Source organism: Sinocyclocheilus rhinocerous, unplaced genomic scaffold (genome assembly GCF_001515625.1).
Source record: "Sinocyclocheilus rhinocerous isolate Xijiao unplaced genomic scaffold, SAMN03320098_v1.1 scaffold387, whole genome shotgun sequence".
NCBI lineage: Eukaryota > Metazoa > Chordata > Actinopteri > Cypriniformes > Cyprinidae > Sinocyclocheilus > Sinocyclocheilus rhinocerous.
In genome coordinates this window covers 370,786-385,058 of record NW_015651557.1, presented here as the reverse complement: position 1 = coordinate 385,058, position 14,273 = coordinate 370,786, and the positions used below count along the sequence as shown (strand labels likewise).

Genomic DNA, 14,273 nt, shown 5'->3' with positions numbered 1-14,273 from the left:
TGGATTTAGTCTGTCTCAGTTTGTTCTTGTGACGAGTGGGGCCGGGGCCGAGAGCCGTGGGAACGGAGCGAGGCCGGTGGAGTAAGTGGTAATGCGCGACACCTGCGCCAGAAGGATAAAAGGAGGAGTGACGACAGTGTTGGACGAGAGAGGACCAGGCCTGGATTTTATTTTTTTTTATTTTTTTTTATTTTTTATTTATTTTTTTTATTTTTTACATTTTAACAAAACTTTAATAATAAAATAAGCACAAAACAGCGCGACAGCCCCTCGCAGACGACTGTCGTGCACAAACAGAACCAAAACACAAAATAAAATCCAGGCCTGGTCCTCTCCACCGGCCTCGCTCCGTTCCCGCGGCTCTCGGCCCCGCCCCCACTCGTCACAGTTCTGTTTCTTCATGTCATTCCAGACAGACTGGATGATGATCAGATCAGATCTCTGTGTGATCTCTGTCAGACAAAAATCTCACTGGATTATTACAATTTATGAGAAAATGAATGTTTGGAAATGTAAACTGATATTTCCTACCTTTTTGGGGGTTTTTTGTTTGTTTTTTTTGCATTATTCTATAAATCCTTCTGGATTAATTTAAACTTTCGTTTAGTTTCTTAAATGTTCAAGATTTATTTTCTATGTCATTTCATTAAATGACAGTTGTTATTTAAAAGGTAACCAGTACCTTAGTAATACTGTATAGTGCAATCATTTTATTTATTTAAAATAAGAGAATCTGTAAATTCTGATATTCTGTGTTGAATGGAACAATTAATTTTAATGATTTTCCCTTTTTTCCATTCAAAATGAATATTGACCCAGTATTTACTATATTCTACTGCAAGATTTGCATAAAGAGGCTAAACAAATCCAAAAGCAAAACACTTTTTTTCAGTCCACATGACCTAGGTTCTTCTTTTTTCTCTTTGTTTGGAATACTTCAACTTTGTATCTTAGTTTTCCTCTTCTCTGTCTCCGAAATGTAATGATCCTTGCTCTCCATCTGGCTCCGTCTTGTTTTTCCCATACGTCTACTCTGTGACTCCAGACTGGTTGGAGAGAGCAAGCATCAAAGTCCTCCATCCAGAAACTGTCATCATTAAGTACAGCAGAATCAGTGCATTGGGAATCTCGTCTCGGCTTCTGTAAACCTTCATTGATCAACTTCCACGTCCAGGGATATGATGATAAGAGATACGGACGACTCTGCGCTGTCCTGATGGTAGATTTGTCACACGTCAAGAACACTTTTCGCTTCTCATCAGTGGTGTAAAGCTCTCAGGCTAGAGGTCATTGTTGATGTTCCTTTTATAAAGAGCAAACCTGGACAACAGTAAACCTCGAATGACTACAAAAATATTGATAGACCGACACCATGGAAGATTCAGAGGCAGTGAGAAAAGCAGATGCCGAGAGTTCCTCATCGAGTGGTTTAGAGCAAAAGTGTAGGTGATGTGATTTCAGTGCCGCTAGTGGCACCAAAATGGAATTACAAAAATAATATAATCATTCTCAATAAAATAAATTTTATTTTCCCCCACATGGCTTTGGTCAGACAAACAGATTGCCCGACGGCAAACTCACAGCATTGGATGAACAAAAATGATGCTGGTTGGGAAAGCAACACTTATGGTAGCACACCAACAACCTTTATTGCTTTTCACACAAATTATGATTACAGAGATAGTTAATAAACACTACATAGTTCTCATAGTTCATTTCACAAATCTGTTACGACCTCAAAACACTTATACCATAGTGCATTGTTTGTCAACTAATATATAATTCTTTTGCATCACATAACCAGATCCATATTTGACTTTTCTAATGTATTAAAATTGATTGGTAGCTCGTCTGGTACAATTTTTTTACAACGCAGGACTCATGAACAACTATCACAAGCCAGAAAAAGCCAGTCGTGCGTCATCCAGGAATCGACACACAGTATTAAGATTCAATACTGTGGTAAATTCAAAACTTTTGAATGGGGTCATTTTTATAAATTCAGTTATAATTTTTTCTTGTGGAGTATATATAAACATCTGTTATGTGAAATAGCTTATTCAGGACAGTACTAAATAAAAAATAACATGCAATTTTGATGAGCTATTTTGTTAAAATTGTTAATATATTTGCATATTCTGCAAGGGGTATGTAAACTTATGAGCACAACTGTATATTGAAGTCAGTGGTGACCATCAACTGTTCGGTTACCCACATTCTTTAAATTCTTTTGTATTCAGCAGAATAAAGAAATTCATATGAGTTTGGAACAACTGAGTTTGAGTAAATTATGATTTTTTTTTCATTACTTTTAAATTGTTAAAGGTGCAAGGATCTTGCAGAAGAAAACTTCATGAAGAACAAAACAGAAAAAGTGTTAATGCCATGACTGGGCAAATCTGTCAGTGCTGTAAACTGTGGTACTCAGCGCATGGTCTGCTGCGTCTTTTGGGAGCTTAGCTTAGCTGAAATATCACCATCATCTTTTCGAGTTTTTTTTTTTTTTTGTCTGTTCCTGTACAGCTCACTGCGTCAAACTATATTATGCTAGTGGATTTTAGATATGATAGATCTTGCAAATGTAAAACAGTTTTGTCTGCTCATTTATCATGAACCCAAGCAGCACCAAAGCACAAGGAATAAGCAATCCTTTAGATCATGTCTTTAAATGAGGAAAAAGCTCCATCACTTTCCATTTTGGTTCCACTTTTCACACTGAAAATTACCTGTAAAAGAATATCTCACCCCGGTGAGCTAGGTTTGACATTTGGTATTGACCTTAAGGTAGAAGCCATATATTAATTCAATTGGAATAAAAATTAGACCGTAAGGGATAGACGTGTCCGTACTGAACACAGGCTTTATCCAGAATTCAGCTTTTTTTTTTTTTACAGAAAAAAAGTAACATAAATTACAGAAAGATAATAAAATAATAAATTAAAATATTTTTACTAGATTTCTACTACAAATTTCCATTACATATATTGCATTACATGTAAAGTACATATAAAGTTAAATTACATATAAAGTACCATTACATATATTACACAATCCTGACAGAGCCCGCCTGCACTTTTACACAGTTCACCAGCTTTTGGCCTTTTTCAGACAGCTCACTTCTTCAGCCCTGGGGTGCAGTTAGCTAGAGGTGTAGGATGGACAGATGGTTTCACTCGTCCTTACAGGCTTTAGGGACCTCTCACCTTGTCCAGCTCAACTCACAGGAATGTAGCTAGAGGAGAGACAGCTGTGTTCTAGCTGCAGTGCGACTTTTACAACCAGCATCCTCTTTGACTCAGCGCTAAAACGGATAAAGGTATTCAATTCTTATGGTTTTAAGAGTAAACTGAGAGACACAACTTTGATAGGGGATAAAAGGAGCTGTGTGTGAAACCTTGTGTGTTTCTTTGCTGCCTGTCAATTTAAATTTGGATTATCAGAAGCAGGGTCAGAAATTAACAGGGTTTAGGGCAAAATGCCCCCAAAATTCAATATATAGGGGCAAAAAAATCTTTATAATATATTATTTTGTTAAACAATATCACTTAAGCAACAGTACTGTATTCTCCGAATATCAACACGATTGTAAATGTGATATTGATTTTAAACTACTAAATTTATTTCTTACATTTTAGACACAAAATTATCTTGTTTTGCTCTATTTCACAATGATAATAGTTCCAAACAAAGCCAGAGCAGAGCCGTTATGACAGACAAAAACACAGAGCAGTGTTTCATTAATGACTGAATCTGTATTAATGCGTTAATGAATCAATTACCAATTCATAAAGACACTCGCTTGTTTCATTCCTGAATGAATCAGCCATTTTGAACAAATCGGTTGAATTAAGGATTCACTGAAAAAGACTGACTTGCTGTCATCTACTGGTGGATTAATTTCATATTTAAAATATAATTTTGTTTTTTTAATCATCCCATATTTCCATATTAAGCATTTTTTCAAAGTATTGATCTCATAACATTATGCAATTGTTATTGCACTGTAAATGCATTCATGCCACCTCTGAGCTGCATTAAGCAGTCTGTGAAAATCTACCTTAAGGTCACTTCAAATGCTACCACATCTGCAGTGTAGAGATGACTTTTGTTGATATTGATTTATTTTGATTGGTAACAGCCCTATTCTGTCTTATTAATATAATCTGATTACATTTTTCAAACTAATTTATTAATTTAAATTTAAGAATTTGACATTAGACACATACATTTAATAAGTTTAGCAGAATTGCTCTTACAAAGGTAAAAAAAAAAAAAAAAGGAAATAAAAGTCAAAGAACCTGTTTTGTAAGTAGATCGTTTTTTGTTTTGTTTTTTTCCAACAAAAAATGTGTAATCAAATAATACAAAGTACAGTTTTAAGAACTGTATGAAATTTTTATGGAAGGTAAATTTTCTCAATTCAGGCAGTTGAACCAAATGGTATTATGAACCCAGCTTATATGTCTGAATGCCCAGGGTAGAGGCTTTTGAAAGCAAATCCCTGCCGTAGGCTGTGGCGGAACTGCCTCAGGAACAGGTAATGTGCCGAGGACCGTTGGGTCAATATGTTATTGAGGAGATGAGAGGCGCAGAAGCTTGGCGAGCCTGAGACATGGCGCAAAGCTGGGGGAAAAGCCCAGGGGGACCTGCCTACCCAGGAGGGCCGTGACGTTCACTGACCGTGAAACTGACAAATGGCCAGGAAAGCAGCCGCGGCGGTGTGTATGCGCACTGACAAGCCAGCTGAGCTACGTGACCATAGGCACACATGTGCAAACTGAATTAAAGCTGTAATGCTAGCTTCCTATCGCACTCTGTAATGACATGGTATACAAACGCTAGAGGTTTGAGGATGTAAAATAGAAACAAACACTGAGATTTCCTTGCACACGTTCACACTCATGCGCTGCCATGTTTAAAGCTTGCAACACTTCTAATGTAGTGACCTTTACTGTTTTACACACTCATCCCCTCTGGCACTCAGTAGATTACATACAGCAATGCACAGACACATGCTCTTCTTACTGTCTTCTTCTGGAAAAATATGTCACATCCTTTTGAGAGCTGTAGATTGTCCGACATGACGGGCACAAATTCTGCCTCCGGTTTCACAGCCACGGCCTTGGAGGAAGTCAAGGAGGAACGAAGCGAATTCAGACGATGCTACATCAATCTGCAGAGAGAGGAACAGAATGAATTACACTACCACATGTGGTTCTCCACAGACATGAACAAGAAGCACCTCGCAGCCATTAAACTGTCTGAGAGATGACTTTGACTCACCTTAATGGATCAGGCCGTGATACTCACTAATTAAAAGCTTCAGGGATCTATTTATAGGTCAATTTATCCGACGCCATACAAGCTGTCTGCTTGTGACTCAGCTAATTTCAAGCAATGGCTCATTCTGTGTACAGTACACACACAGGACATTTCCCACTAGCTTTTGAATGCTTCATCACAGTTAAAGAATCTGTTTTAAGCAGCTATCCTTTATTCATTCATCTTAGTGCGAGATTAACATTCGTGCTCAGTTCGATTTTTCTTCCCTGTCTTCTGTCTTAACGTATGAATTACGACCCAAGATTCTTCAGTGGATTAAATGAAACTGATAATTAAGTGTTTGATGCAGCAGTTCTTTATTATTGCCCAATCTTCTGTTTTGAAGTCAACATAAAGTCTAATGAAACCTGTTTGCTTTCTTAATACATGTTTGTGGTCTTATTGAGAACAATTGATCAGTTCGCATTGTTTCAAGGAAAAACATTTCTTGTAATTCTTTGTAATTAAATTAAAATGCAATAACTTCTTAAAGTCTCAAAGATTGATCCTGTTCGGCTGACATTATCTAGGCCACAGGATTTAGCCATTTGCTGAACAGCTATTTATAGTCAAATACTGTAGCTACTCTACAGGCATTGGTAGTTTGTACAACATTGTACAAACTACTGTTGTAGATAATCCAACTATTCTAAAATTTCCCCAATAGTTGGTGACGCCATTATTAAAAATGAATGTGATAAAGATTACATGGGGAGGAATTTACACTGAATTTAATGGGATAGTTATCACCGTAATTCTTTGTAATTAAATTAAAATGCAATAACTTCTTAAAGTCTCAAAGATTGATCCTGTTCGGCTGACATTATCTAGGCCACAGGATTTAGCCATTTGCTGAACAGCTATTTATAGTCAAATACTGTAGCTACTCTACAGGCATTGTTTGGCTTGTTAAACTACTGTTGTAGATAATCCAACTATTCTAAAATTTCCCCAATAGTTATAGTTGGTGACGCCATTATTAAAAATGAATGTGATAAAGATTACAGCAGTAGGAAGTAATTAAACATTTAAAGGGATAGTTATCACCTACAATTCAATCATTTACTCACCCTTAAATTGATTAAGCACAGAAGAAGATATTTTGAAGAAATATCAGTTGGTGGTAGCCATTGACTCCCATAGTATGAAAAAGAAAATGGAAGTCAATGGCTACCACCAATTGTTTTGTTACCAGCATTCTTCAAACTATCTTCTTTTGTGCTCAGAAAGAAAGAAACTCATACAGGTTTGGAACAACTTAAGGGTGAGTAAATGATGACAGAATCTTCATTTTTGGGTGAACTATCTCTTTAAAAAAAGATGCGGTAGCAATTGGCTTTGTGGAGATACTGTAGAGAAGGCATGTATGCTTATTGTTTGGTGTTAGTGGCCTAATTTTTGTGTTTTATTTTTTATATACATTAAAATTCTGTCACTTTCTAGACTTGGAATTCTGAACATGATTGTCATAACCTTGTGGGCTGATTGCAGACATATGGTGCAGTAGCTCCTCGGGCGACCCATGTTCAAGTTCCAGCTCATGGAGAGCCAACATTGATATGGCATGGACAAGAGAATCAATGAAATTTAAGATGATTTTGAGTACAATGAAACCTATTGCACTTATGCAAATGAACTATATTATATAAGTATGTCCAACTTTATTTGCATACATAGAGTATAAGCATGTCGGGCTCTGTTCTAGTATGCACTGTAACACCCGCTTTTCATGATCCAGTCAGTTCCCGATAGATCAAATCAAAACATTTCTAGTTGAATATCTTGTTTTATTTTTAAATGCATCACATTACAAAAGTTGCAAATACTCTTTCATGCTGACTTGAAAGCTCTGTCTCTGTTCTTCTCTACATAGATTAACCATCCATGCTGAGTGTCCTATGCATCTGGAGGATTTTCCTATGGATGCCCATGCCTGCCCGCTGAAGTTCGGAAGCTGTAAGTAATTCTCTGTTGTCGTCATTTAGTTTTTCTAGATTGCGTAATTGACAGCTGCTCAGATTCTCTGGAGTATTGTATATACATGTTGCCTTGTGCGCATGTACACTGTGCTTGGCCATGAGCTTGACATCGAAATCTGTGTAACATACTGAACTGGATTAGGTGGGTGCAGGTTGAGCATCTAACTGCCTGTGACTACAGACAGACTCTTGTTTGTCTTAAAGACAAAAAATTCTTAGCAGCTTATCTTCTAGACACAGCTCAGAGAACCCAATAACACAGTGTCTTTCTCCACAACTCAGAACTCGGCACATAATGTCACACCTGACGCCTATTACCCATCTGCGTTTGTTCCTTACAATAAACAACATTTATCCAAGTCAGCATTGTCGTTAAGATACAACATAAAACCCCAAAGGCAGACCAAAAAATATGGACCTTGTTTTTCCTGTGTGGAGTCACCAGTCCTAAAACAAACAAACATGTTTCGTAATTCTTCTCCTGTGCAGAGCCTTAGATTAATAGCCCAGCCAATGACACCAAAGGTCACCATGACGCAGCAGTCACACCATTATGAATAAAACATCCCACTGGGCAATAAAACCAAAGTCCTTTGCTCATACATTTTCAGTAGTGCCTTTCCCCCCATAATATCTCTTTTTGACAGGTGCAGAATGGTGACCCCTCACTGGATCTGTGATTCATGCCGCAGAAAGACAGCAAAGAATTGGCTCTTTAGCAAGACATCGTACAATGGGCTGCATAATTAGTGGCTTTGTTAAGAACTGTTCCCTCAATCCCCCAATCAATCCACTCATTTGCTTTTATGTTGGTTTTTTTTTCTAAATTGTCTTTTTTGCTCCCGCCTTATATTGCTATTACAAAGTTGTCTGTTTGTTTGTCTCTTTAAATATTTGTCATGTTTCAAGGCACGTTTTCCCCCTTCTGTTTAAAGATCTGAGAAATAGTAGAAAAGTGCTCATTTGGGTTGATTTTGATTTAGTTTTTGCATTGCTGGAGAAATGTTATCATTAATATTAATAACAGCTTGTTTATTCCCTTTAAAGCAAGCTGAGCACATCTTCAGCTATAATAAACTTGATATGATGAATAGTTCAAAACATCTTTTTTTTTTCTTCTTCTTCTTTTTTTGTCACATACACTGTGATTTTATGGTGCTAATTAATCTGGTAACTGTCAAAATATCCACTGACTTAGGTATTACAGTTCCAGAAGTGCTCTATAAGCATAATTATTATGCATCACTCTGGAATACTAGATTCTAATTGGTCAGTCGTGGCAAACAATGTTTCTTGTGCCACTCTCATATTAGTAATTAGTATGTTTTAAACTCACATTTTTGTTACATTCATAAAAAGAATATGCTCATAAAAGTAATTTGTTCATGAATGAGACACGATTTAGTTTTGTGCGCAAACATCAATACAATAGAAAGACATGTTTTCTATTTACTTTCTTTACTCTTTTTTTTTTTTAGGCATTGCGCGATTTATTTTGCTTGTAGTTTGGTGTTCTGCCCTCACTGGCAAAAGAATGCAGACATTCAAGGACCATTAACACGAACGGCATAAAAAATCATCTTGATTCTCAACCGTATTCTATTTTTCTTATTATTATTTCTTTTCCATTATTTGGTCTGGTAAACTGGTAAAAGGATCATTTCACACCAGCAGAACGAGTGTCCGGCTTTTATATGACTGCCAGCCATGATGATTTATAATTGAGGCTAATGCATAATGGCCAACAGAGTAGAGATCTAAAGACACACAAGCTCCTCATTGCCTCATTAACCAGCTGCTCATTTTACAATAAACAACCATTTGAGGTGTGCGTGTGTTTTGTGCAGTAATATGTAAAGATTCTACTGAGACTTAGAAACTATCATTGGACTGTTAATCAAATTATAGCAAGGTCATTCACATAAAAACAGTCCTCTCCTTCTCCAATCCAATTTGAATTGCTTCTAATTCATCCTCTCATGTTCTGTTCTCTTTCTCACTCCCATCCCCGGGAGTGAGCACTAAATTTAAGACTTTTCTTGTAATGTGCTGAAAGTCTTTGACACCATTGAACTTTTCAGCCTATAGCCATTTCTTGCAGGACAGACTAAATAAGAAACGATGCCAGTCGTATAATTTAAATATTTATTTAAATATGGAATAATGCCCTTCATTATCAATTACTATTCATAATGGATGAAGTGGCATTAAACTTGATGTGTTTAGCTTTTGATTAATGACCTTCCAACAGAATAAAACAATAATGTTTCTCTGTGGCCATCAAAATTTAATTAGCAAACCTCAGCCTGCTGTGTGAATTATGTTTCTAGTGTTAAGCCTGCCAGCTTTTCTCCCGCTCACTTGCTCAGGGTCGTGTGGGCGCACATGTGTCTGTCTGTGTATGTGTGTTGTTTGTTCTGTGTACGGACCCCAAGATAATTGTTTGTCATGCTCTTTTACAAAGTTCGTCCTTGTGTATTCAAACACAATAAGTCTTGTGTTACATTTCCCCGTTATATACATTAGATTCAAGGAAGCTGCTAATCGGAGGGAGCAGATGACCCATAGTTAGTCAGCTTTTATTAAAGTTGCATTCCAGTTGCCCTCACTGAGATGCATTTATTCATTATACTGCCCACTATTTTATCATGAGCTCTGTTTTGTTCTAAACTGTGAATTTTCAGTTGGTGTTTTTCCAACCCAGCAACTATATCATTCATGGATTCTCTCAGAAGGCAAACAGACCGGTAAAATGTCTTTGCATTCAAATTGCACAGTGCATTTTGAATTGGTTATCAGTACAACTTTTAGTATGCATAATATTTTGTAAAATAGGTTGTAAAATAACTTATTTATACACTACACTTTTTAATGAGCAAAGAAGTGCTAGCCAAAACAAAATACAAATATTGGTTTGGCCACCTAATTGTTTAAACCTCTTAGCTGAGTTCTTTTATTTTTCATTTAGTTTGGACATGTCTTACAAACAAAAGTGTGTGGTAACACTTTATTTTAAGGTGTCCTTTTTACACACGTTCCTTACTATTATAATAACAATTAATTACGCATAATTACATGCAAGTGACCCTAAGCCAAAACTTATTCCTAACCCCAACCCTATGGTAAGTACATGATGTTAATTAATATTACTCAGTAAACATATAATTGCACTGTAACAAGGACACCTTAAAATAAAGTGTAACCAAATATGTTAATACATGTATACAGCATATGGATGCTAACAGCCCTTAGGAAGGTGAACAGTTAATAAACAAATAACTATAGCCTATAAAAATCACGAAAAGTCCCTGAAATACGCTAGTGATGGATCATTCACGAAGGATATATTCATTGCATATGTTACATGACAAATGAACGAAAAACTCAGGAGGTAATCATTTCTCCTCATAAATTATATTTGGCTGCATTATATTGATTTCCTAATTCGTAATATGATTAAGATTGTGTAGTAGGTGGACATGTTCCATCACTATTATTGACCTTAGTCAGGTTAGACGCCATATAGAATTTCACACAGATGAAAATGAGGCTGCGAGGGATAGACTTGCAGTCTGAATTCATGTGTGAAAACTTATCCTAGAGTGCTAATTAATGCATTTACTAACAAACATGCACTAACATGTAGTCAAGGGTGTCGTTATTCAGACATGAATGACACACATATGACTTATGTCATAGTTAAAGGTGGGGTAAGCGATTTCTGGTAGCCAATGTTGACATTTGAAACCACCAAAACAAACACGCCCTATACCCCAAAAGGGTCTCGCCCCTATTTTGATAGCTCCGCCCCACACATACGTACGCAACCCAGGCAACGATTAGTTCTGTGAAACAAAGCAAAACCAATGTTACACCGTGTCTACACCGGACGCGAGTGGTGCGACAAAATACTATGGAACTCATTATAATCAGTGATGCTGTCTACACCATAGATATATACACACGCGGCACGACACGACAAATCCCCGACAGACAACTGCTGCTGCGTTCTATTCATGACGTATTGACACAAATTTCAAATGATTTTCAACAATCGCTTTGTCGCGTCCAGTGTACTAGACAGACTTTAGCTGTTGGGGCGCAGACACGGTGTTACTCACCTATCGAGAAGAAACAAAGCAACCTCGGCGTCCGATCACAGGCCTTCCGCTCCTTGAGTTCTCTACAGCACTGGAAAGCTGATCCGATATTTACACGGGTCCTACTTCTTGCCTTAAGCCTTCTTTTGTTCCGCAGACATTTTCCTCTTTTGTTTTTTATCCGCCATCTCTATCTGTCGCTCGGCTCGGCTTATGTCCGTCCTGTGCACTGAACGCTCTCCCCTCCACATCATGAGACATGCCCCTTACTGCTGATTGGCTGCAAGTTTGTTTTGCTAGTCGGCCCGAATCAGTTTTATAAAGCGTTTTTGAAAAATCGCTTAACCCACCTTTAAGCCATTATTCACTGACAATTGCATGAGAGTTAGTAAACAATGGTATATTTAAAAAAGAAAAATTGAGAACTATTCCAAATAACCTGGTCATGTATCTGAATACAAAAATAAAAACAACATGTTACATACTTATGATAATCTGATGGACGTTAATTTTTTCCGTCCATTTGCAGGAACATCTGCCTCTCCCATGGATCGTATCACATACATCCCAGGAACCTCTCCAGCTTTTCCCAGCGGAGCCTACAACACATCTCCCATCTCACCAGGTACAAAGCAACACGCTCACTCAAACAAACAACATGGTGATTTAAAACAAATTTTCTTTATAAGTGTCATTCACTTTATACCTCTATCTCTCAACAGTGGGAGCCTCTCAGTTTTGTAAAAATCGACGCGTTTCAAAAAGGCGGGGCATAGAGGAGAAACAATAATGTACAGTATGTGGAAAATAATGTGTTTTTTTAACTTTAAACCGCATAAACACATTTCATTACACCAAATACACAAAATAATGTTCTTTTTAGCAGCATCATATGACCCCTTTAAGGTTAGTTCTTGATTAGTACATGCCTTAACTTATCATTAGTACATATTAAAGTAATTTTTAATGTAGGTATTAGTCCATGATTATTCATTGTAAATGGTTGCTAAAACTATTTAGTCAAAAGTATTCGTTTTTATAAAGACTGCATTAAGAATACTCACATGAAATTAAATCTAAATATAAAGTTGCAAAAGGCAAACCTAATATTTAGTGCTAGTTGAACTAACCAGTCTGTCTAGAAGTATTGTTTTATGTGCACTACTGTCACCACACTTCAGCATGTAGATATGGAAAAAAAAACGCCCATGCAGTAAATGGTAAAAGTGAACAGCATTGTAATTGTTTATAAAAGTTTGGTCAGAATAAACCAGTACTGCTGTGGTTTGTCTTTCTAAGATGCCTACACCAACAATGAGGTTATCTATATCTGGACAGCAGATGATGAGAAATCTGTTTCTGTGGCTCCTGATGGCTCTAGACTCAACCAGTATGACCTGTTGGGCCATGTCATTGGCAAAGAGACCATCAGCTCCAGTACAGGTAAGTACTTTTATATAGTGAAGTTAAAGCAGATCAAAAGTGCTGGTTATGATCTAGGCAAATGGTAGCGAATGAAGAAGTGAAAATATAACATTGTTTTACATTTTTTAATCATTGCATAATTCCCATTGCATTTCTGTTATGTATAGTTTTAATGCATTATTTACTATTATTCTGCAATGTGGAAAATCCATGTATATCACATTATCTTTATTGTCAATGACAATAAAGAGTGCATAATCAGTTACTAAAACCAGCATTTTCAGAGCTGTTTCTATGACATGTTGGACCAGGCAAAAGTGAAACAAGCAAGCAGACTGAGTTTCAATGACGATGCAGTTCTGATATTGTGATGAATTGATATATTGATTGCATTTATACTGAGTCACAGCATCACAGTACATATCATGGTAATTGTGAAAACCCAGCTTATTTTCCATTTTATACAACAACAAATCCCGTGTATTTACACTGAATGCTGCAGTCTGCCTTTTAAAAAGTATCCTTGAAATATATAAAAAACATCTGCCTTCCTTTGTTTATCGTTATTTGAGGCATAGTTACAGATTCATGCTGGATAATGAAAACCTCTCTTGCTCTTTAACACAGTTTATTTATATGCATGAGTCTGTAATACTCTTCTGTACATAACCTTCTCTTTATGAAATCTCTCTTTTGACAACCTGGATTAATTAATTTTCCTTGCTTCCCACATGCTTTTCTCCTTTCTTCCAGCTTCAACATACGCTTACAAATTCCATTTTGTCTATTTGTAAAGCAATTTATCTAACCTGCTTTGCAAGCACCTAGCTTATCGATTGCTTCTGTCACAGTTATTAGGGTCATACAGCCTCTGTGAAGCAGGAAGGACTCAAACAAGTATGAGTGCCCAAGAAAAGTGTGGGTGTGCTCAATAAGACGATGTGCACATGTCAAAATGAGAGATGAAATTGACCTCAAGTCTACATTATTTGTGGTGCACTTCTTCTACAGCCATTGAAAGAGAAATTGGTCATAAATGAGTATGCTTTAATCCAAAGGTATTATATAGTTTATAGAAGTCCAGATTCCAAATTTCCCTCCCAGCAAAAGTCTGGGTCCCACTTTATATTAGGTGGACGTAACTACTATGCACTTACATCAGAAATAAGTACAATGTATTTTTTGTGTTCATGTTGTTTTTCAAAACACTTTTTCTGCTATTGAGGTGGGATACGGGTAAGGTTAGGGACAGGTTTAGTGGTATGGGTAGGTTTAAGGATAGGTTAAGGTATAAGGGATGGGTCAACAATGTAATTATAAATGTAATTACAGAAATGAATTACATATGTAATAACATGCAGGTATTTTTAATACTGTATAAGTACAATGTAAAAACATGTATGTACACAATAAGTTCATTGTATCAACTGATTAATTTAAATGTAAG

The 14,273-nt window shown here is 36.6% G+C and overlaps 1 protein-coding gene across 1 annotated transcript in view; it reads left to right on the top strand.

The window, feature by feature from the left end:
- The window catches only part of LOC107713170 (gamma-aminobutyric acid receptor subunit alpha-3-like), a 175,334-nt gene that overhangs the window by 99,720 nt on the left and 61,341 nt on the right, over positions 1-14,273 (top strand). Inside the window, exons 6-7 of the mRNA XM_016518602.1 lie at positions 7,196-7,278; positions 12,701-12,844. Coding sequence (XP_016374088.1) covers positions 7,196-7,278; positions 12,701-12,844 — 227 coding nt within the window. The remainder of the gene's footprint in view (positions 1-7,195; positions 7,279-12,700; positions 12,845-14,273) is intronic.